The sequence below is a fragment of the Camellia sinensis genome, chromosome 10 (assembly GCF_055761805.1).
Source record: "Camellia sinensis isolate YWXY chromosome 10, ASM5576180v1, whole genome shotgun sequence".
Taxonomy (NCBI): domain Eukaryota; kingdom Viridiplantae; phylum Streptophyta; class Magnoliopsida; order Ericales; family Theaceae; genus Camellia; species Camellia sinensis.
The window spans coordinates 127579440-127604865 of NC_138970.1; the positions used below are offsets into that span (position 1 = coordinate 127579440).

At 35.4% G+C, this 25426-nt stretch overlaps 2 protein-coding genes across 3 annotated transcripts in view; both read left to right on the forward strand.

The window, feature by feature from the left end:
- Positions 1–1053: 1053 nt before the first annotated feature.
- LOC145800683 (uncharacterized) lies at positions 1054–3160 on the forward strand. Its single transcript, XM_082890411.1, has 4 exons — positions 1054–1813; positions 1986–2382; positions 2518–2773; positions 2834–3160. Exons 1-4 carry the CDS (start codon positions 1054–1056, stop codon positions 3158–3160), a joined length of 1740 nt encoding a protein of 579 aa, XP_082746537.1.
- Positions 3161–15773: 12613 nt separating this feature from the next.
- Positions 15774–25426, forward strand: part of NRPC1 (nuclear RNA polymerase C1) — an 83995-nt gene continuing 74342 nt past the window's right edge. For both annotated transcript variants that reach the window (XR_014342563.1, XM_028216027.2), the window contains exons 1-4: positions 15774–16101; positions 16220–16349; positions 19867–20016; positions 24216–24393. Coding sequence is in view for 1 of the 2 variants with exons in the window: in XM_028216027.2 (XP_028071828.2) it covers positions 16028–16101; positions 16220–16349; positions 19867–20016; positions 24216–24393 (532 nt within the window). In the remaining variant the exon portion in view is untranslated. The remainder of the gene's footprint in view (positions 16102–16219; positions 16350–19866; positions 20017–24215; positions 24394–25426) is intronic.

The window sequence follows — 25426 nt, forward strand, 5'->3', positions numbered from 1 at the left end:
GGGAAAAATGGGGTTTGTGGAGTTGTTGATGTTCATTGTTTTGTCCCATTGGTTCAGAGTTTGGTGTATCAAACGGCTTTGTGACATAGGTTTGTCTCCTTGTTTTCTGCCTTTTTATGTCTTTTTCTTGTGGCTGTGTATATCTTGCATGTTACGGTATTAACTACATCAACATCAATGTCAATCCTAGTAACATCACGTTTGCTTTCTTGTGGCTGTTTCATACATACTCAGCACAATGTATTCTTCATGTTATGTGGTTGTAAATATTTTTATATTGGTTGTGTTTTAATGTCAGTGAGTGTTGTTGTGTAGCTTAATGGGTAAGGTACTTTTTGAAAGTGGGTACAGTGTGGGAGTGTTGGGTATGTCGTGCATGTTACGGCTGATTTTATTTCACTGTTTTTGCCAAATAACCACCAAAAATAGGTGTGTTTCGGTACATGATTTCTGCGTTTTTCGGCTAACCTTACGGGTTGTTTGTTCTGGTAACATTCATGTATGCACTGTTGTGTTGTTTTATTGTTTCCTTTTGGTGTAATGTGTTGGTGATGATATTTTGGTTTCAAAATTTTTTGTTTCGGTGTTTTACTGCCAATGAGTGTTTCCCTTTAGTGTAATGTGTTTTTTTGTTTGCCTACTGTGATGTTATTATTCATTCATTGTCGTACACGTTAGTCGTCTAATGGTTCGATTATGGGTTGCGTGGCAGGCATGGATGATGTGTTGTTGTTGTGCACTTACGGGCAAACAAATGTTGTTGCTCGGTTGCATTGAGCGATGACATTCACGCAACTGGTCGATGATATTTGTGGCAAGTTCGACGACTTGGTACGGGATGCGGTGTATATGTTATGGAATGTCCCCGGGTGTAAGAAGTTTAAGGTTGATAGCGATGACGATATCCAAAACATGTTGTGCCTTGCGAAGTCATTTGGGCTGAAACATTTTGATGTTCTTATTCAGATTCGAGACGTTCTGATGGGCGGTAACTACGAGGGTGCGTATTGCCATGAAGGTCAGAAGTCAAATTTTGGTAATTAGACGTTCGGTATGCATGATCAGACGGATCTGTTACCAACATATTGTCCTAACAAATCAAAGTTGTTCTTGTCTGCTAAATGGGCATTCGGGATTACCCATGTTGGACAATGTTTTGCCGGTGGTGTTAGTGAATTTCGGGAAATATTATGCAAGTATGCCGTGGAACGCGGGTTTCAATTCAAGTATTTGAAGAATGATTCAGTTCGCATTACGGCAGTTTGTAAGTTTGCAGAGTCCATAGGATGCGCGTGGTCAGTGCATGCGAAGGTGTTGTCATCGAATGGGATTTTATGTGTTAAGAAGTTGGATAGTGTGCACAATTGTGGAGCTGCTGTTCGAACACATACAAACCTACGTACGAGGTCCGATTTGGTTTCAAGCGTTGTCGCAGATCGGGTGCGTGCTCAGCCACTGACGCGTCCTACGAACATTGTTTTCGATATGAAAAATGACTACGATTTGGATATTAGTTACCGGATTGCGTGGTTAGGGGTTGAGAAAGCGAGAGGTGAAGTCTATGGAGATCACGCTATGTCATTCGACCAACTTAGGTGGTATAGTGATTCCGTTATAGAGAAGAACCCAAACAGTTACATTAACCTTGTATTTCACCAACAAACTGGGAGGTTCGTTCGGTATTTTATGTCCTTCTGTGCATGTATAGATGGGTTCAACCATTGTCGGCCATTACTTTTTTTGGATGGCACGTTTTTGAAAGACAGATTCAAGGGGAATTTGTTAGCTGCTACCACGAAAGATGGCAATAAAGGTGACGTATCAAATTTTTTCCTTTATTCTTTGCTAAGAAAAAAAATTGTCACATTTCAGTTCCGATTATTTTTTATGAATCTTTTACATATATATGTACTGTACGCAAAATTTCAGATGTGTACTCCATGATGTGTACTCCAATTATGCATTTGTCTACTATTTTTGTGTAGGCTTGTTTCCGGTGGCCTTCGCAATTGTTGATTCCGAAAATCAACAAAATTGGGAGTGGTTTTTACGGAATCTTAAAGAAGTCGTGGGTGACGGGCGTACGTTGACGTTCGTATCGGATCATCACGCGGGTTTCTTACAATCTATGCCAATTATTTTCCCTTCAGCACATCACGCATTTTGTTTGCTACATCTTCAAATGAATTTAAGAGACCGAATAAAATACATTAATGCATCTCGTAAAGTTGGGTTGATGCAGAAGCTCCGAGAATGTGCTTATGCCCCTACTATACCATCTTATAATCAGAAAATAGAGGTGTTGAAGGAGTGTAACCCGGCTGTAATTGAAAACTTTTTGAAAGACTTGCATCCATCCCACTGGGCTAATGCGTATTTCATGTAAGTTTGATTGTACCTGTTATGTGTAGTACTTTAATGGCTTAAATTTTTTCCAATTTCTTACATACTCTAACATGCTTAGCAGTTTGTTTTTTTTTAAATAAATTTGTGTTCAATGTTATTATCCTTTTCCAGGAGGCAACGTTACGGTGAGATATGGTCGAGTGCAGCTGAATCTTTTAAAAACTGGATACGGGAGGCGCGTCATCTTCCAATTACTAGGTTGGTCGACATGGTTAGGGGTCAAATAATGGAACAAATGGTGGAGCGTAGAGTTAAGGCAAGGGAGTGGACTGGCATATTATGCCCGAAAATGGAGAAAAAATTGGTCACGGCGTATAATGACAGTAGGGGCTGGAGTGTTAGTCAGGCTGATGACAATGTTTACGAGGTGCATAGTCAACCCTCTGTTTTGGTTGATGTGGCAAGGCGATCATGTTCATGTTTCTAGTGGCAGCTGAATAGGTTTCCGTGTTCTCATGCTGTTGTCACTTTCCGTAATAGTGGACGGAATATATACGATTCTATTGAAACGTACTATCGTATTGATGAATTTCAAGCTTCGTATAGCGGAACAATTTTTCCCATTCCAACTGTTGAGAAGCCGACATTTACGCCCAACGATTTCATGATAGCGCCCCCAAAGGTGAAGCGTTTGCCTGGCAAGCCGAAACGTAAACGAATTCCATCAAAGGGCAAGGTTGTGCAATGGATCCGTTGTGGTCGGTGTGGAAAAATTGGCAACCACAATAGAAAGACCTGCAAGGAGCCAATTTAGTCATGTTACAGCAAGTTTATTTCCTGTGTCTGTTTTGCGGGTGTTTTCCCAATTCACGAAACTTCCTACATTTTATCTTTTTTAACAACATTTTTTCCCGTTGATTTAAATTCCGACTTTGCAACGTTTTCATGACGTTATAACTACATATGGATCGCACATGTGGGTTTGCTTTCACATTTCACCCCATTTTCACAAACGCATTCTGCCCTACCACCTGCCACTACATTTAACATTTCGATTAAATTTTCCAAAAACACATCAGACAAAACCATTTTTTTTCCTCACCACTAGCTACGCTGTGTGATGTGCATTTACTATTACACCCAATTCTGATACATTAATATTTATAAACATTTTTTTGCTTGTTCGTGGTGCTGGACGCATCACATGAAAGTTACATGTATTATTCATTAAGTTAACAATTAACATGTTTTCCAAGTAAATCTTGACAGCAAAAAATTTCACACATTTTCAAACATAAACGTTTCAACTTCAATGTAGTATCCTGTAGTTTAATTTTTGGGTTTAACACCATCCTCTACCTAAACACAATAACCACGGTGCAAACCTAGAACTAGCATTTTACACATTTTCAAACACAAACGTCTCAACTTTCAATGTAGCATCCAGTACTTTAATTTCTATGTTTAACACCATCCATTACCTAAACACAATGAACACGTACACATTACAATATGTCAAACCAAGAACTAACATCATTCACAAACACAACTTAACAAAACACTCAAAAGATTCATTAACATTTCAGTAACCCTGCCAAAACATTCCAATGTTGCTGTAAACTATTTTGTGTTTCTCCAGTGACAGACATGCAGCTAATGGACCATCAAAAAATCACTACCACATAATCAAAACATTTCCATGTTCAGCAAAAAAAACAAAAACAAAAATTTAAGCTAATTTATGCATTCCACCAAATTTGTCAAGGTAGAGGCCGATTTCGGAGCCCTCTCTGTGGATCATTGATGAATGCCTTTAACCATTTCTGCTCTGAACGCACTGGCTGTCATCCCATCCATTGAACCTTCAATCTCCACGTTATTTGCGTACTGCCGCATGATGAAACATACCATAACAGGACAATCCGGACTGCCAATTGCCAACACATTAACAGGTTAATCAACATTAGCAAACCAAAACCATAACTTAACAGACAATAGAACAAATTTAAGCCGGAGTTCAAATTTAAACATACGATTCCAGGTGTTGTTGGGGACAATCACCCAAAGCCTCCAATGGCCCGTTGATATTCTCTGATGTGACACCCACAATGGATTGCACTTTTCCTGGTACCCGTTTTGTGTAATCGACGACCCACTGTTTTGTGTTAGGTAACACGACCCAATCAGTCACACTAAACAAACCCTATCACCTTATACGCAAAGCACGCACACCCGAACACATATATGTAATTACCATTCACTTGTACTTACCACTTTCACCGCCTCAGCAAAATGATCATCTCGACTGCCTCTACGCATTTTGATTGAATTGTAGTGTGTCCATGTCCCCGAGTCTGAATCGTACACCATGGTCATCCAATGGTTCGCATGGTATATAGGGTACTGCACGCAGATGCAACAGTCACGTGCACGTTTAGGTAACAGTCCTTCGACGCTACGCTTGGGTTCCTCATCATATCCTACAAAATATTGCAAACCAATAAAAAACCCACATCTACACTGCTAATCTGTCAGGGAAAAATACACAACACTTTCTGACAATGTAACATTACTCATAATACCATATACATACCGAACACACACTGCTGTGGAAGTAAGATTTGCTAAAATTAGCACGATTAACAGCCGCTAGGTTCTGTGAACGTTTTAAAATGTCAGCATATGCGTCAATAACCTAGCAACACAAATTATTCACATGTTCCAAATACATTAGCTGTACAAAACGATGCTCCAAACCCTTTTTAATAAAACCTTAACACAAGTCAATGGTGTAAGTTATGACGTTCTCATATCTACAATATTACGTCATACTTACATTCCCAGTAGTCGCCCCCCTTGCACAAGCTACTGGATGTCTTTGAAATTAACGTGTACACCATACTCTGTTGCACTCCATATGACAGCCCTACACCAAATCACAATCACAATCACATAAGTACAATTCAAATGTAATAACCAATGTCACAGAAAAACACAACAAGTAAAATACGGAACGAGTACGTTACCCATCCCATTCAAATGTGTACACCACCTCCAACAGTTTTTGTTCATCTTCAGCCAACAATTTCCAAACCGGATACCGATTTTTTATTACAAATCCAGCCCATGTTTTACGCCCTCCCTTGTCGTCTTCAATGTTAACTACATCCTCATTTCTGATTTTGGCTATATTGCCCTCATCTTTTGACTGTTTGCAACGCTTCACCAACCCAGGATGCTCGTAATCATGTAACCTCCACTCCCGCCTAGCTTTGCTCTTCACACGCCGCACCAATGATGTAATGTTCGGTTCCTCAATATTCACAAAGTCTATTACCCTGTCCACCACATCACTGCTTAGCCGATCAAGAACATGTTTAATGTTCGAATTGTTCTCTGTTGTTGCTGCGCTACCTGTGCCAGCAGAATTGCATTTACTTTTTTCCTCCACTGGAGTCCATGCCCCGGCACATAAGGTTGACCCCTGATTTACAACTCCATCCTTGCTCCCCACCATTACGTTGTGTCCACCACCTACGATATTACTTACATCAATATCAACAATGCATGCTTCATTTAATTCAGAACTGTCACCTACGACATTTGCCGTGTTATTCACCGGACCATCCGTCTGGTTTCCATTAAACCACTCTGTAGTGAACTCACACCCACCCCGTTGGTCTGATGACGTGCCATGACTTTTAGTTGTGTTCCTAGCCAGCTACGTTACCTCGTGCGCCTCGTACTCGTCAACCTGGTTCTCCAACCGTGCTACTGTTGTTTTCATCTCCGACACTAGGGCATTCAAACGTGCAATTTCAGCATCCTTCAAACTGATGACAGTTTCGAACCCTATACACAAATTTGCAGCTTGTGAACCAAGTGCGCGTTCCATGCTCGTAACCTTACATTCAAGTTCACGCACACGTTCCAATTTCTGCCTCATTTCTTCTTCCAACTCCGCTACTCTGTCACGCACTTCACTCATTTTATTACTACCACTGCCGGCTTCTATATCTGCATCCTTAGCTGGTTGCGTGGTTGACAAATCCAGCAGATCTGGGAACAATACTGGCCACCTTTCACCTTCTTTAACTACGCCCAATCCATGCTTCGTAACACACTTGCTGCCTCCATCGTATGTGTCTGCCTCATCCGTCAATCCGCCTTTCTCAACATGGACCTCTGCAGATGAGTCCACTTGCCAACAGTTCAAACTTGCCTCTACAACTTCAGCCCCAACATCTTTACGTGTCACACCGACATGCACCGACACTGGCTATACGTCGAGCACTTTGCCTTCTATCCTCATACATTCACCACTTAACAATGTCGTACCTATTTTGTACCGTTCAAGAATTGCCCCCTCCAGTTTACCGCACCTTACCTGCCAAAAACGTTACAAAATTGTTAACGACTCCAACAAGTACCATCCACTAAAACCATAAAACTCTACCTCCCATGTCATACCTCAAATCGTCTTCCGTTACTCAAGTCAACCCCTTTCATTTTGGTCGTCAAATTTGCAATGTTCCATCTGCAGAACCTTGGCAGCACATTATGTCGTTCCGGCTTTATGAGGTTGGTGTGTTCACAAATAAAAAACTGCAGTACATTCGCAAACACATTCGTTAACATGACATGCTAACAAACTAATACAAACATGTCAGTCGCTAACAAAATAGTACATTATGAAAATAAAACATTAACTTACGAGTAAAACGACAACACATCCGGTTACCCTTTCCGGCTGATCATGAAACTCGTTTAGCAATGCAATTAACGCGGCACGTATTGTAGCAGCTCAATCATACAACTGTATTGTACTTAGTTTGTCAATAACTCGGACGAACGCCCACCCGATAGACTCTCCGGTCGTTGTAAAAAACAGTTTCGCACATATATATAATGTCAGCAGCTTCGCGACATCTTCCTTGTCATTAAGACTATTTTCCTGTGCTGCATCATCCAATAATTCTTTAATTTTTTTGCACGATATCCTCTCCACAATATCGCAGCGACGCTGAATAAAATCAGACGGTGGCCTCGACCCATGAGCTAAATCAAGCTGGACCACGCCGCACTGAATGCCAAAAACAAGTCGGATATTGTTTCGACGCAATGGAACGCCTTTCCCCCCAATGTACATCCTCAGGATTGTATGTCTGCAGTATTCGGAACACTGTCTCATCGCATTTTTTATATGCATTCGGGGACAAGTTGTGTTTGCAGATGGAATTAATCATTGCCTAAAATGGTGTTCTTCGCAGTTGTCGTTCATGGGCTGCTGTCAAATTTATTTCTAGCACGGTTTTGATAACCCCGTTTATATTAGAACGATATGCCAGGCGGGTAGTGTCAACTACCATTTTCTTCACTGCATGGACATTCTGTTTTTTCCCCTTGCATGGTATCTTCCCCTGTCTTTTCATAACAATTGGTTCTGACGTGAAATTAGAATCGCTTACGTCACGTGCCACACCACCACTTTTTTTCCGTGGAGACTGCCTCAAAATCACCCCTGCACAAATAACAAACAGCACTCAGAACGTAAACACCACAGTGTTGTATAACAGAACACATACATTCCACACTATTAAATTCACATAATCAACAACAACATGAACACATACACATTAACATTATCCACCGAACATAACATGATAACCAACACCGCACCCAACAGCCCAATGTGACACTTCCATAATTAACAACATCATGAAAACAGAGACATTAACATTGTCCGCCCAATGTAACCAACAACATCCTCAACACATAATTAAAACATTAACATCACACAAAATCACATCGCTACAATAAAGAACATCACAAAACCAGATACATTAAACATCGCGCCCAACAGCCCAGAATTGCACAAAAAAACACGTACATACTACAATATGACATTGCCTTAATCAACAACATCATGAAAAAATAGACATTAACATTGTCCACCCAACATAATCAACAACATCTTGAAAACATCATTTAAACATTAACATTCTACAATGTCACATTGTAATAACCAACAACATCCTGGAAACATAATTAAAACATTAACATTACTAACATTGTCTACCCAATGTAACCAACATCATCATCAAAACATAATTAACACATTAACATCATACAACGTCACATTGACACGCTAAAGAACATCACAAACCCAGAGACATTAAACATCGTGCCCAATAACCCAGAATTGCACAACAAAACACGTACATACTACAATCTGACATTGCCTTAATCAACAACATCATGCAAACAGAGACATTAACATTTTCCATCCAATATAATCAACAACATCATGAAAACAACATTAAAACATTAACATTCTACAATGTGCCATTGCAATAATCAACAACATCATGGAAACAGAGACATTGTTCACCCAACATAACATCATCCCCAACATCGTACCCAACACCGTCTTCAAACACAAAATAACATTCCACAACCACACACCCACAACCAATTCCAAACATAAACATCGAACTTAAACACTAGCCACAACCACAACTCCTTTCAAAAAACAAAACAACAACAGCAACATTACAACCCCACAAGATTGTTCTCCGTATCAAAGAAAAAAACTTCAAAAATCAAAAACAAAACGGTAAAAAATAACATACCTCCACTCTTTTTTGTCATTCTCAGACAACCCATCACGTAACACCATTTTCCAATCCTTATCGTAAACGCAGTCGGATATCGGAGTATACGAGGCCTTTACGCTTCAACCACAATGTCTTCCCACTGAACGTCACCACCACAATGGTGACAAATTATTTCAAATTAGGGTTTCCGTAATGTAGTGTTACCTTGCCCCAAACAGATTCCCCTTTCGATTTCGGATGTATATTTCCTTCTAAAAACCCAAAATCTTTCCTTCAAATCGAACCTTACCATCGCCGAATAAGGAACAACTAATGTAACAGCATACGAAACTGCTAGCCTATTTCCGTATTTTCACATTATTAAATTACCAACCTTGCCCATTAGTCTTACCAGCGACAACCATAATGTATATGCCCTCAATGGTCATTTCCCATATAATGGGACTGTTCGGTTCATAAGAAAACATTTGGGACTAAATAGTGTATAAGATGTTAATTTGGGATTTATTGGTGCATCACCCTAAAAATAAACCACAAATACACTACCAAACTCACATTGAGTTTAAGAAATAGACCTTACCTTTTGAAGCGAAGAGGAGACAATCTGGAAAAATTACCGACAACGAAAAGACGATCCGCTCAGATTAGATGGAAGCTCTCACCAAGGTCTACATTTTGGTATATGGAATTAAGGGTAGAAAATGGAAAGAAATAGATGAAACTCAAACTTGAAAAGCTTAAAGGGTAAAAAATGGCGGGCGAGAGAGAGAGAGAGAAAGATTTGAAAAAGTGATATTTTCCACATATTGACTGCCTTTATAGTCACACCATCGCGGGCGCGACCAACAACATCACGGTCACGAGCCTCAGATGTACGTTACGAGCCTTAGATGTACATTACCCAAAGTTTAAATGAAGGAAAGCGGGACGAGTAACGTACACCATCGCGGGCGCGACCGTACACTCCTACTTTTGGCTAAAGGACCTGACGCTCACATTTGGTCGTGGCTCGGTAGCAGCCCCTTGCGAATATGACCTCCACCTTACACGTTCACTACCAACTCAAAACAAAAACACTAGGCTGCAACTAGCCCCAAGGTCCAAAACAATCGGGACAAGTCTGTGTCCTAACCAAAAATGAAATTGGTTGGTTTTATCTGACCCCGAGCCACTACAGAGTTTTAGCCTAACCTACCCATGCTCACCCATTTAAAAAATATTAATATTAATTTTTATATTATTTAGTTACAAAGTAAATTAGAAAAATAATAAAAGATAAAGAAATACTTCTTTCTGTAGCTTAAATTAAATTACTTCTTAAAATATTATATTTATTTTATAATTGAATTTTATTACTAATATTTTAAATTCAAATTATTATTAAAAGAGTTTAAATAATTTAATAATCATTGAAGATGGAAAAAAAATAGTTAATATCTATTGAGTTAAGTGGGTAGATTTAGAATTAAGACATTATTTTATGATTGGGTTTGGCATGGCTAAATTAGGCTTGATATTGGGGCTGACTAGGTTTGAGATGACACATTCTTACTATATAGTCCTGTTCCGGCCCAACTCAATGTTTGCCCATCCTAGTAGCAACACTAGAGGAAGATGAAAAAGGATGAAGAAAAAAGCGTTGGAATACACCAGCGACTCCAACACTGTTTCACCTTTTCAAGTTTCTTCAACTTTGCTTTAGCAGCATTCCACGTTTCTTCTCATTGTCATAGTGGCAAGTTATGGATGTTACTATTCAAATAAAGTTTTTATTTTTGCTAGTTAGTCTCTTCTCATCTTTATTACCTTTCTCCTATTCAAACTATGAAAAAGACATAAAATTCGTAACAAAATATTACCAAAAAAAGAAAAAGAAAATCAGTTGGATCCATTTGTATTTAGTCATATCTCGGCTGTATTCTGCACCCGTACTCGTGTCGTGTTGTCACTTGTACCTCTCAAAATACAAAGAGTCTATCTAACTTAGCTTTTTAGTAAGATAAAAGTGGCCGCAACTAATACAGTTGGTGCATAGATACTAAAATAAATAAAAATTGTGATGACCGTGTACGTTACTCGTCCCGCTTTCCTTCATTTAAACTTTGGGTTTGTCTTGTGGGGTGTCGGGTCGACTGGAAGCCTTGTTATTCATTTGGGTTTGTGGTGTCCGGAGGTCTCTTTCTAATAAGTTCTTGCTCTTGTTTATTTTGGTGTTGACTTTTCTTTTGCTTTGGAGGGTACACGGCCGAGTTCGGAGTGTCCGGGAGTGAATGAACAAATTTTTGGGGTGCTGGGCCAGGGCCGCATGTGTGGGAGGTGAGGTTGCATGTGAGGGGAGAGGTGAACCTCTGAGGGTTGCACACTGCCTAAAAGACAGGTGCGGAATGAGGTGCGGTAAGGGAAGGCCGCACGTGCAGGGTTGAGGGTCGCATGTGCGGGAGAGAGGCTCTGCACATGCGAGACGCTAGTAGGTCTGGAAACTCTACTTTTTATTCTCATTTTGGCCGAAATTGTATCACTTTCTAACCTTTCTCTCTCAATTTAAAAGTCATTTTTGCTCCTCCTTCTCTCTAAAAACTTCCAATAAACCTCCAAAACCCTTGATCTCTTGAAATTCCTTGGGTCTAGATCCATCTTCTCTCACAAGTCTTGAAGATCAAAGCTAGAGTCTCATTGTGTACGTTGGAGATTGAGTTTGGGGCATCTTAGATTCCTAGGGTTTCATCTCCATTTCTTCATCAAACCTTGAGGTAGGGAATTACTTTGAGTTATATATATATATGTTTATGTTAGTTTTGATTGATTTGTGAGCTCTCCTTTGTTATTTCGAAAATGGGTTTTTAGCTCAAGAAATGGATGGTTTTGTAGAAGAAATCTACTCTTGTCTTTTGTAAGTTCTAAACTTTGAAATGTTGAATCATGAGTTGAGATTGATGTATTTAGAAAGGTTTTTGAAATGAAAGGAGGAAAGGTTAGGGTTTTTGTGAAAAACCTAGAAAATTGGGGGTTTTGGGGATAATGTGGGAGGTCAAGGGATTTTTCTTGAAATAAAAGAGTGAGTGAGAATTTCTTAATGTTGTTGTTAATGTGATAATTCTAGATGTATGAAGGTTGGGAACCTCACTTAAATTTCCATTGGTTAAATACATATACATATGTAATTATAAAATTGCACATTGTTAGGTTCCATGATATATGAGTATTGTTGTGAAAAGAAATTATTGTTCAGGCATTTGCTATAGTTTTGAGATATTTAGAATATGAGAGTATACGAATTGTAGGTTCATTGTTATATAATGATCTATGATAGCAACTTTGGACCATTTTATGAAATAACATTGAGAAGGGGAAAATGAGGAATGTAATTGTTATGGTAATATTGTTGGAATAACTTGGAATTGGAGAAATACTATGAGGCATGGAAAAATTGTTGCATTGCATACTCATTCAATTGATAAATTGCATCTTGGAATTGAGATTGGAAATATTCACATTGAGAAAGGGATATATATATATATATATATATATTGAAATGAAAACGATGGAAATGTTTAAGGGGTAAATACGTTGGTAAGTTCGGTTAGGAGGTGTAGATGACATTGATAAGTTGGCCTGAGTGTCCGGGATGAAAGACCGAAAACATGTGTGGAGGAGGTACCACTTCCCTTCCAGTTAGCAACCGGTAAAGTGGGGTTATTGGTAGTGCTTGTTGAGCTTACTTGCAGACACCAACCTAGGGATTACTTGTGTCGTATTTACTACCTCCAATGATTTAAAATTTGAAGTTTGAAATCGATGAGATTGCAAAATGTTATTGAAAACATGATGATTTTCAAGAAAAGCATGACATGAGATTATCTTCGAAATGACATTGCATGGCATTTACATTTGCATTAAATGTTGGAAATCTTGCATAGATATACATACTTTATTAAGTTTCTCTACTGGGCTTTATGCTTATTCCTATGAGATTTTGGTGCAGGTAAAGATGTAGTGATCCTACCGAGCTGAGGGTGTGGATATATTTTGTGAAAAGTAGATTGCTCTTTTATTTTGTTGTGAATTTTTTCGTAAAGCCAAGGGCTAACATGTATGGGTTCGATGAACCATTTTGGTGTAACCAGGCTCATGCCTTGGAATTTGTAAGCCTTTGAGGGCCTTTATTCGTTTTGGTTCAATGATTTCACATGCTATAGATTCATGTACTAGTTATCAATAAATATATAATCGCATGTGAGATTACTTTTGTATAAACATTTGCAGTTATGTAATGGAACATGGTGAATACATCCTTCTGATATCTCTTGTGAGTCGGGATTTATTATTATTGTGAATGTGGGGTGATATATTATATTTATGTTGGTTTATTCGGGGCATTACAAAAATAATTATACATTTTAGTAAAAAGATATGATAACATCATTTTTTATTCATATCTTAATTGTTATGCAAATTAACAGCTCAAGGAAGACATATCAATTATATCAATAGTGTAAAAAAACTGTATTTTTTCTAAACTACACGAAAGATAAGGATTAGTTTGGAGTTTGCTTGTTTAGTAATTTTTGACTTTTTATAAAAAGATATATATAAATAATGTGATAATTTATAGTAAATAAGCTACTTATTTAAATTGTTCAAAAAGTAACCCTAATTTTCCCTAACATCTTTATTATTTTATAAAGAAAAATACTAGTAAAAAGGAGGAACTTGCGTGTAAGTCCTAAAAGGTAAACTTATTGTTCAATTGGTATTATGATAATTAATGACATTTTTCATCAAACACTATTAAAAAACGTTACTAATTGTTAATTTTTAGTGACAATTTGAAAATTTTGTTACAAAATATGTCACTAATTATAAGTTTTAGCGACAATTTAAAAAAATTGTCCAAAAAAAGTCACTAATTTTTAACTTTTAGCAACAGTTTGAAAAATTTGTCATAGAAAAACGTTACAAATTGTAAGTTTTAACTACAATTTACAAAAAATTGTGACAAAAAAATTCACTAATTGTCAATTTTTAGCAACATATATAAAAAATTGTCAAAAAATTTATTTTTAGCAACAATTTTACTAAGACTTGTTTTTAATAAGACTTGATAAGAATTAAATCTAATTATTAGAACTTATTGGTAGTTTATCTAAACAGTAATTGTTAAAATTAAGAGAAAACTACATACAAGGAAGAGAAAGGGAAAAAAATTACTGATATATAAAGGGGTGCAAATAACGCTTATACCTCATAGCCTTTTATCTTACATCCCCAACAAACACACTTGCATCCATGTGTTCGTAATTTTTTTTCCACATCCCACCTCTCCTAAAATCAATCCAAACACTCTCATAGCGGGAAATTTTCAATATTCTCAGAGTACCACATGTTTATATTCTAACCAATCATCAATTAATATATTCTCTTAGATTTTCTAATCACCCAATACAATACCTTACTCACATTCTCCATCAATTATAATACTGTTAAACAACACGTGTTTGTCTTACGACAGAAGCTTTTAGGCCCTGTTTGATTCCAAGATGTAAATGGTGGGATTGAATATTATATATTGTGGGGTCCACATATCCCATGTTTGTAATTTTTTTTAAAGAGGATATAATATACTATGAGATTGTATATCCTCCAATTTAATACCACCATCCCCCATTATATCATATCCCATAGGTTGGGATATGATTTAAAATGTCCAATTTACCCTATTGTCTATCTAATATAATATAATATAATTTTTGAATTTAATATAATATAATTATTGAATTTAATTTAATATTATTAAATATAATATAATATAATTTAACATAAATTTTGAATATAATATAATATAATATAATATTATTGAATATAATATAATATAATATAATTTAATATAAATTTTGAATTTAATATAATATAATATAATATTATTGACTTGAATTGAATTGAATTGAATTTAATATCATATAATTTAATATAATGTAATTTAATATAAATTTTGAATATAATATAATATAATATTATTGAATTTAATTTAATATAAATTTTGAATTTCATATGATACAAGTTTTTTTATCATTATGAAGTTGACATTAATATAATATAATTTATTTTTTATTTGGAAAAATTATTGATTTTTGTATGAATCTTTAATTTGTTCGAATAAAAATTAATATGAATTTTTAATTTATTTATTTGCATTAGTTCTAATATGAATATTTAAAATATATTATGAGGGTAATCTTAGAAATTACTTGTTTATATCTCATAATATATTTTGTAAATATATAAATATAATATAATTTATTTTTTTTTTAGAAAAATTATTGAATTTAATATGAATCTTTAATTTATTTTAATAAAAAATAATATGAATTTTTAATTTATTTATTTACATTAGTTCTAATATAGATATTTAAAATATATTATAAGAGTAATCTTAAAAGTTACTTATTTATATCTCATAATATATTTTGTAAAGATATATCTAGTTTATATATCAGATCAACAAATATAAATTAAATTATTCATTATATATCCCGATTAAATCCCACCTAATATTGTGGTGGTGTTTGGGAAGCAAGTTCCTAATTTTTTTTTCTCATTTTTTCTACTAAAAGACAAAAGTTTTGCAAAACCAAAAAAAGCATATCCAAACAAAATATCACATCCAACCCCATAATCATTTCACTTTTTCTCTTACAAACATCACATCCAACCACATAAAAACCCAATTATCTTCCCAAACACCAAAAATTTTTTATCTCATAAAAACCTACATCTAATAAAATCTACATAAAAACTCACTTCCCAAACACCATCTCTATCCTCCCTTTTATGTCAGTGAAACAAGAAGGGCTTAGGGTTTTTCAAATATATTTTGTTTTGGTTTCCTGCGGCTTCACCCTCTCTCTCTCTGTGCGCGTATCCTTCACACTGAGAGAGCACACTTTTCACAATCCAAAACCTGCTTGCTTGAAGCCTTAAACCCCACAGCTTGATTCAAGAGTCTTTTTCTCTGTCTCTGTATATACCTTTTATTTATATTTGATCGTTTTCAGTTTCTATTAGAGATGGCGAACAAACCCCAAGAAACCCTTCAGTTCACAAAAAAGCCTTATGTCGAGGATATTGGGCCTCGGAAAATGTGAATTTCGGATTTGACACAAGATTTTGTGGTTTCCATGTTAATTCACTTAGAAACAATTCCTCTAATAAATTTTAATTTGATTTTTTTTTCTTCTGGGTGGTTGTTGTATGTGCAGAAAAAGCATTCAGTTTTCGATGTTTTCCGAATCCGATATTTACAAAGCCGCTGAAGTTGAAGTGTACCGCGGTGTTTATTACGACCAGTTTAAAAAGCCACATGAAAATGGCTTGTTGGACCCTCGCATGGTACTTCCCTATACATATTTTTTATTTTTTAATACATATATAGCTGTTATGAATCTCTTTAATTTGACACGGACTGGTGTAATAAATAGGGATATGAATCTTTTTAATTTGGCTAATGATGTAGCCTTGGATAGAGTCGAATAGAGAATAATGATTTATGTAGCCGACCTTATTTGATAGGACTTAAGGCTTGGTTTGATTTGGTTTATATATATAGTTGTTATGAAGGATTGTGTATATTATGTTTCATCCAATTCAGTCGATGCAATAATGAGTTAATTGACTTGATGGAATTCTATTATGATTGTTATTGATTGTATGATTCAACATGTTTCATAGGATTGAGAAATTTGGGTGGCAATGTAAGGATTAGTGGCTTTTGCTTGGCTTATGAAGTTTTATTCTACATCATTAGTGAAAGTGCGTAATGTAGGGATGTCTGTAAGAAACTAAGTATGCAACAAAGATAAACTCAAACACTTGGTGTCATTTGGTAAGTTTACAGTTTATTGTTTACACAAAACATTAAACATGTTCATGCTTATTTTTGGTAAAAAAAAAAAAAAAAAAACATGTTTGGTATACACTTGTTTTGAAAACAAATAAGAGAGGTGTCGGGCGGGAGGCGGTGGCCGAAGGTTGTTGTCAACGATGGGAGGTGGTTGGTGGTCCTAGGAGGTAGTGATTGAAGATGGTTGTCAAGGGTTGGAGATGGTGGTGGTGGTTGCCAAAGGTGTTTTCTTGCAAGAGATGGTGGATGAAAATAGTTTGCCTTTAGTGGGTGGTGGTGGCTGATGACAGTGGCCGATAGTGGTGATGATGAGCGATGGGTGGTGGCCGATGACAGTGGCTGATAGTGGTGATAATGAGCGATGGGTGGTGACCGAAGGGGGTGGAGGAGGAGGAAGAAATGAGAACTTTTTTTCTAAACAAGTGAAACCAATGTTTTTGTGGTTACAAGAACTATGTAAATTTTGTGAACTATTTACAATTTTTTGAAAACAAAAATAGACACCGAACGATTATTGTTTTACGTTTTTCAATTTTTTTTTGTATATATAAACAGAGAACTGTAAATATAAACATTACCAAACAGGCCCAATGTTGAGAACTTTTATATGAGTTTGTGTTATAAACAATTAATAACTAAATAACCCTAAAGCTCACATCTTATTTATAATAATAGTAGAGCAGTCAAATGTCTTATAGTAAATAGTCACACAAGGCAATTACTTCTTATGAAGCTAAAAATAAATAAATTCAAAAAATTATTAAAAATGTCCAATTCGATTTAACCCAAAATTTGAATACAAGGGACTTTAAGAAACATGCCAAAACAAATGGCGACTGACACAAATTTTTTTGGATAAAGTAATTTCTAAAAAAAAGAGAAGAGAAAAAACCTAACATCTGTTTGGATTGATGGGAGGGAAAGTGAAGGGAAAAGTTAGTTGTGAAGGGAAGGAAAGGAAGAGGAAGTCTTCTTTCTTTTGTTTGGTTAGATAATATTTAATTAATGACAAATATACTTCATTAGATATTTTATATTATTATTATTAGCATTACTTTCCTTTCCTTTCCTTCCGTTTCCACCCAATCCCAATTTTGGAGAAGTGAAGTGCTTAAAATGTCTGCACTCTTTCCCCCTCATAAGCCCTCCATCATGCACTTCCCTTTCCCTCATTGACAATCAATCCAAACATGATTTTAACTAACTTCATCCCTCCAAATCCTTCATTTTCCCTATTAAACCATTAATCCAAAAGGTGTAAAATGGAATTGATACTTGCCCAAAGAGTGCCTTAGGTATGGCAAAGAGGAGAGTTTTAACCATTGGATAGTTATCGAACATGAGCTTTTTAGATTTAATCTACCATTGTCCCGAGCACTTATTTAAAGTCTTGCCTCTTGCGATCCAAAATGTGCCCACTTGGCCAAGGCCATTTGTTCTGCATTAACCCTTCCCAGCTTCGAAAGAATTCTCCCATGAATTCGAATCTTAATTTGAACTATCACCATCATATGAAATAAGATGTTTGACATTGAACACATTAGAAGTACAAATATGGCTGGGAAGCTTCAATCTGTAGGCATTTGAATTTGATGATCTCCAAGAGGCTGAGCTTACTGGCAGAAAGCTTGTATTCTTCAGTTGGAAATAGATTTTGTTGGAACAACCACATACATAATTCATACATTAAACCCCACAAACCACCTCTTCTTATCTGCCCGCTCCTTGTACTTGGTTGTAGTCTTTTTGAGATGATGTTGCGTGGACTTGTGAATTTGGTGCAATCATTGTTATCAAAACGTGAATCAATTCGTGAATCATTTTGCTGAAATAGTGAATCTTGAATTGTAAGATTTAATATAATATGTAATTTTATGTATGTATTTAAATTAATTAAACACTTTTGAGGATGTGAAGTTCTGTCTCCATTTGTAATGTACTAAACATTATTTTACTACTGTGCTTTCTGTACTATGATCATGAATGGACTTGTTTACTATTATAAAGACAATTAGTATCAGCAAGTTTCTTGGGTTATTTTTAGTCAAATGAATAATATGCATAACAATTTTTAAATTTTTTTTTCTTTATTTTCTTTGAAATTAACATTTGTATCACATTTGCATGAAACCAGACTTTAACAATGCCCAGAGTTTGATTTTTCAAGTTCATATCCCTTGTTCACTTTGTTCGTTATATGAACAACTGCCTTATCTTTATGCAGTCAAATTCTTGAATTGAACTCCTTCTCTTTTTCTTGAATGCTTTATTATGAAGTGCCCGATTACAACATAAGCGAAAAGCAATCTCGCTATTAAACGATCTGAATTCCTTCCTAGAAATTTTCAGAGATGAATCCCTTTTTCTTAACCATCAGCTCTTAGGACTGAGTGACTAGCAAATCTCGTATGGGACCCTTATGGCATGGTATGGTGGGCAATAAAAAGGGTTATACTCTTTGTATGAGGACTTTTTGTCCTCTTTTGCTTCTCTTTTTTAATAAGATTTTTGTTGATGCTCAAAAAAATAAAATAAAAAGGGTAATACTCTGGACATGTTATCTTTCATACGTGTACACATGTATAAATATTCAAATTGTTGTGAAGGATTTGGGCTCAGGAAAACTTTTTGTTATCATTTCTCTATCAACAACAACCTTGATCTTCCATGCAAGAAATGCACGGGGAGATATACTTATTTTGATAAGAGTAAATAAAGTGTTCACTCCTGTCATAGATTCTATCTTTTTTTCCTTTTCCACTTACAGGCGGATTTGGGTCAGGTAGTACGTAGACAATACCCCAACATTTGTGGAGAGGTTGATTCTCTTGACTCAAACCCTTGCCACAGTGCTGTTAGCTGAGCGGATAGCACTCAACTTATAAATATCAAGATTTATTTTGGTTTATTTGCAATAATTTAAGATGTCTTTATAATTTAGTTGTATTTGTTTAATTTTTTTTTGGTAGAAAGATTTCTGAAGGCGCTTTTTGTTTGTTATTTTAGGGGCCTCCAAATAAGTTCAGTTTCTGTGCAACTTGCCATGGGAGTTTTACAGATTGTCCTGGGCACTACGGATACTTGACACTTGCTCTCCCTGTATATAATGTTGGGTATTTGAGTACTATTGTGGACATCTTGAAGTGCATTTGCAAGGTAGTGAAGTACTGAAGTATATTTTGTTATAGATGCTTCTATATGTTCCCCGCTTCCAAACTCATCCCCAAAAAAAAAAAAAAAAAAAAAAAAAAAAGAAGAAATAAGAAAAAGAAAAAGAAAATATGGATCCTGCTTCCAATCTATTATCTACTCTTTTTTTCCTTAAAGACCTTTGGCTTGCAATTATAGGCATATTCCTGGTCTACTTCACTTCCTCCTTTGAAATCATTTCAACTCAACTGTGATTATTTGAGGTAGGGTTTGGAACTCTAGCTGTAGGAGACTTTGAGTTTAAGACATGCTATAACAATATGAAATTAGGAAATTTCAAGTTTAAAACAGTGAACGTGTGTACACAAGTCACAAACACACATATATACTAGACATTGTGCACACCCAATGGGTGTGCTATGAAAGATGTGCACTTTATATATAGAATAGATTGTGATGGACACACATACATTTTATATTTTGCGCTGCAGAATTTTCAAAATGACACATTGCAATTCATTTATTTTCCTTACTGTTTGATCGAATTTCCAAATTATAGATATTACATATCTTGTTAATTTTCAAAAACACTACTTTTATTATTATTATTATTAACGTCACTACTTTTAATGCTAAATCGTGGATTCAGGGCTCGTTTGGGAATTGACTATTTTAATTAGCCTTTTGGCTTTCTACAAAAAAATGTGCAGAAAAGTAGAGTGAGTGATGTGACAACTTATAATGGCTTTTTGGCTATATTAGTCACTTCCCAAACAAGGCCTCACTATGATTGAATTTATTTAGTGTTATCAAACTTGTAATTTGCCTTGATAATATTTTATGGCATCACTTTCTAGGATTATTTTATGGTGTCATTAAATTCATTTTAAAGCTTCTTATGTCTTTCATATGTCATACAATGTGCATAACACATTAACACCAGTCTGTCATCAGAGATGTACAAATCTCCTGAACAATCAACAAAAATAGGATAAAGAAATGGGAAAATCTTCTATAAGCAAAAAATACAAGGATGTTAGCACTGACCTTTTCAAATTCCCCACCTTTCAAATACACCACAAAAGGCTTAAAAGAGTCGTATTCGGAGCCTCTCTCTTTCCTTGCCTTGGGCATCCTTACTGGCAGCAAGCAAATGATTCTTTCTTGAACTTGGCATCATCCAAGCCAAACCAAAGGCTGAAAACAACAAACTCCAAATTGTGATGGTAATTGTGCAATGCTATAGACGATGATTCACTAATTGCGTCGCTTGCTTGCATTTGCCATACTCTATCGAGATTCAACAAGATGATGCTTATGCTCCTTCTCCAATTCTCACAAAAGGAAATCCATCATCATTTCCAATCTACTAGCCACTAGAATGGAAAGTGTGAACGTGGAGATAAAGTAAGTTGGCAAGCTAAACAATGCACTCTTAATAAGAGTCCTACTACCTCTCAGCAAATACTACCTCTTCCATGATGCCAACCTCTTCTCAAATCTTTCCCCATTGGAATGAACTCACTTTTTGCCAAGTTGATCCAATGCCCTAGAACAATCTCAAAGCAAAGGAAAATACATCTCATGAAGCTCAGCTTAGCTCCTCCTCACTAGATCTATGTAAAATCAAAGTGTCATCAACAATTAACAAATGAGAAATGGATACGAATGCTCTATTCCTCACTTCCACCCCAAAGCCATTGAGGAAACCATCATTGGCCACCTTGCCTACCATTCGACTTGAACCGTTCATAATAAACAAGAATAGGAAAGGAGGTAGTGGATCACCCCTGCTTAACCCTTGGAGCTCTTGAAGAAGCCTTTAGCTATTCACAAGAACCAAAAACTTTATTGCAGAGATGTATAATTCAATTTGCCACCTCTACTTTTCAATAAAACTCATCCTCTGTAACACAAAAGAGGAAACTTAATTCACATGATCTTAAGCCTTTTGTAAGTCCAACTTAATATCACCCTCGATAGAGAACTCTTTGATCTAAATCCACACATTCATTAACTACTGAAACCACATCAAAATTATCTCCCCTAACAAAAGTAGTTTGAGGGGCCTGTTTGGTAACCATTTCGTTTTTAGTTTTCAGTTTATATTTATAAAAATTTAAAAAACTGTCATAAAAACTTGTTTGATAATTTTTTTGGTTTATAAATGGTTGTCTCAGTTTAAATTTGAGGAAAAAACGTAATCTCATTTTGGTTTTTAAATAGAAATTTAAAATTTTGACTAATAATTTTTTTTTCAATTAAATTTTTTAATTAATTTTTTTTTTCAATTATAATGTTTATGATCCTATTGTCATAAATAATAAAAAATAAATATAAATATTTTAGATCTGAACAAACATATTTTTTAGTTTATGTTTTTAAAATTTTTCAAACATTTTGTTCAAACCAAACGCGTTTATAATTTATGTTTTTTTAAAAATAAACAAAAACCAATTTATAAAATTTTTGTAAACATAAACAAAAAACGTAAACATTACCAAACGCTAATCATCACACCAGTTTCTTTCTTTGATCTAAGGGACAAGGGTTTATATCATATTCACATTTCCTATATCTTCGTTTTCATTTTTTTGATTTTTTTTTGGTGCTTTTGGATACAATTATATCACCCACTGTTTTCATAACATTTTCATTTTTGTGTGAATTTTTTTTTTTTTGGAAAATTTGGAAAGATCTTTTTGGCATTTCCTAAAAGTGGGTTGTTTTTAGAAATTTTTTTTGAAAACAATTTAGGGAAGTAGTTGACCATCAAGTTTTTTGTGTTTTTCAGAAAATGGAAACAGAAAGCATAATAACAAAAACACAACCAAATAAGCCCTATAGTAATCCTCATATTGGATATTATGGAAAAATAACCGTTCTTGAATATCCAATGATCCCCAATTCAGTTTGTGGGACAAAGATAGGATGCTTAACCCAAAAAAGGTAGTATGCATTTTTTTGTTTTTTACACTTTTCCTTTCTCTCATTGTTTGTACTTCTTAGTATTTTACTTCAATCAATGAGCTTCTCATGCGAATACAAGTACAACTTACAATTTTCTTTTTTTCCATTGTATTTTTTTAAAAATAAAATTACTTTTTGTAGCCTTTTAAAACACTATTCTTTCTTTCATATTGTTCTTTTTTTACTTTTCATTTGTAAATAAAATTTTAAATTATATTTATTAGAATTAAGTTAAGCAAGCATACGTAAATGCCTTTCACTAGTTTGCATTATCTACATAGTGGAGGCAATGACTTACAAGAAACTTTAATACAATGATATGATTCAGAAAAAAGTAAATCTAATTGCTATGTATTTTTGCAATGGTGTGTTTTGTTTAAGAGGGTTGAAGAGACTATTTGATCATCTATTTTTGCATACTCATGTGGCCTTAGCGCTGTGGCGAACTGTGCTAGATTGGGCAATAGTGAATTGGGTTGTACCTTGTGTAAATTTGTTTCACACTGATTTTAGGGTTTTGGTTCTAATATGAAGGCACAAGTTCTTTGGAGATATGTAGTTGGTGTATTGCCTAGAGTGATTTTGTTGGAGAACTCCACTGTCTTTCAGGAAAATTCAGAAGATATTGAGGGTTTATGGGAAAAGATTTGCTATTTTGCTTCCTTTTGCGCTTTTGTTGTCTCCTAGTTTCAAGGAAATTCCTTTATTTTTGATTAGTAGAGATTGGAGAGTCATATGTGATTTGTCCTTTCTTGATTTTCTCTTTTCTTGTTGGACTTCTTGTCCTCACACTTTTTTGTAAATCTATGTGGTGGAAATATTCAAACAAAAGGGACACATGTTTGGTTGTCTGCTGTGTGCTTTCGGCAAATTGACAATGTCATTTTGTTTTTGAAAAAATAGCAGTGACATTTTGTGAATGGTGGAGACCAATATTTGGTTATCAATGCTTATGATATGCAGCCATTGGTAATTTAATTATTTCTAACAGCTTCTGTAGAAGTTTCCCTTCTTATATTGTTCATTCCTCAATACGTGTTTAAATACTCAACTATGTGACTCAAAATGCAAATGAGTTATAAATCCAAATGTTTTTGAGAACTAAAAAGATTGATTTTAAGTTTATGAGTTCAATTCTTTTTCATTGTGCCTTGCCCTGAGAGAGGTATAAGTACCATAATTGAGCTGGTCACATGAATTCGAAATCTTTTTTTTTTGTTTATTTTTTTGAACAGTCGTGTTCCCGTGTACTTCTTCTGGAAAAAGAGCGCGTGGAGTTTTTGAAGAAGATGAGGAACTCCAGGATTGAACCTCTAAAGAAGAGTGAGATTTTGAAGTTGATGGTAAAAAGGTGTAATGGCATGGCAAGTAGTAGGAAGGCAGTGAAGTGTTCAAGATGTGGATATATAAATGGTTAGAGAATTTTTATTTATTTTTTCCCTTTAGAAGATTGTCCACCAATTAATTCTCTAGTATCATGTGCATCATATCATTTTTTTGTTCATATTCATTTGTCCATATTATCAGATATCTTAGCCTTGTGAACGTGCCTTAATGAGTTATTTATGTATAATTTGTTATTCTTATTTACCTTTTTGCTTGAGTTGTGACCAGTTAGTGCAATATCAGTGTTTTCAACATAAGAAGATACTTTTTTGCTTGGGCAATTGCATCAATATCTCCTGGATAGTTGTTGAAATCCAGTATACATCCATCCCTATGGCTGGGTGTCTGCAGGATTTCTTGTGCAACCATTATTGCAAAAAGAGCGACTTGATTTATTTCTTTTTTTTTTTTAAATGAATGTTCTTTATTCTCCTTACTAGAAAAGAAAATGACGTATATTTGATGAAGTGTTGACGAGGTGATGCTGAGGGTGTTGAAATGTATTTGGCGAGTTAGGTTTTATAATAATGTTGGTTTATGTATCAAAAATCACAGTTGAATTAACTTTGGAGTCTCCATCTTAAGTTGTTTTGAGATAAAGCTTGATGTTAGGGACTGGGTGCTTGTTATCCTCTCGAGAACTTGGCTCCATGAGTAGTATTGCATATTCATGTGCGTTATTCTCAAGAATCCAACCCAGGTGATGCAATAGGGATCTATCCTGCCTGCCTTGCTGGTCACACACGTATGTGCTTGCAAGGTGCTTGGTGTAGAACTCACATTGCCAATGTAGGTTCGTGACATGCTACCATTGCCAATCCTGATGCTCTCGGTAGGGGAACATTACCCTACCTACCTTCATGCTTGTCCGTTCCCCTACCATGGAAACCGGTTCCACGCGGACACCACCCTTGGTGCGGACCCCACAATGAAGGTGCTTAGGGTAAGTCCCATGTACCGTCCCCATCACATATCCCCTAGGATAGCTTTGATACCACTTTTCATGGACTGGGTGCTTGTTATCCTCCCGAGATGCCGGCTCCATGAGTGGTACTGCATA

Coding starts and splice junctions, on each gene's coding strand:
- LOC145800683 (XM_082890411.1), top strand. CDS start 1,054: ATGCATGATCAGACGGATCTGTTACCAACATATTGTCCTAACAAATCA. Junction 2,383..2,517: donor TGGGCTAATGCGTATTTCAT/GTAAGTTTGATT, acceptor ATCCTTTTCCAG/GAGGCAACGTTACGGTGAGA. Junction 2,774..2,833: donor CTGATGACAATGTTTACGAG/GTGCATAGTCAA, acceptor TCATGTTTCTAG/TGGCAGCTGAATAGGTTTCC.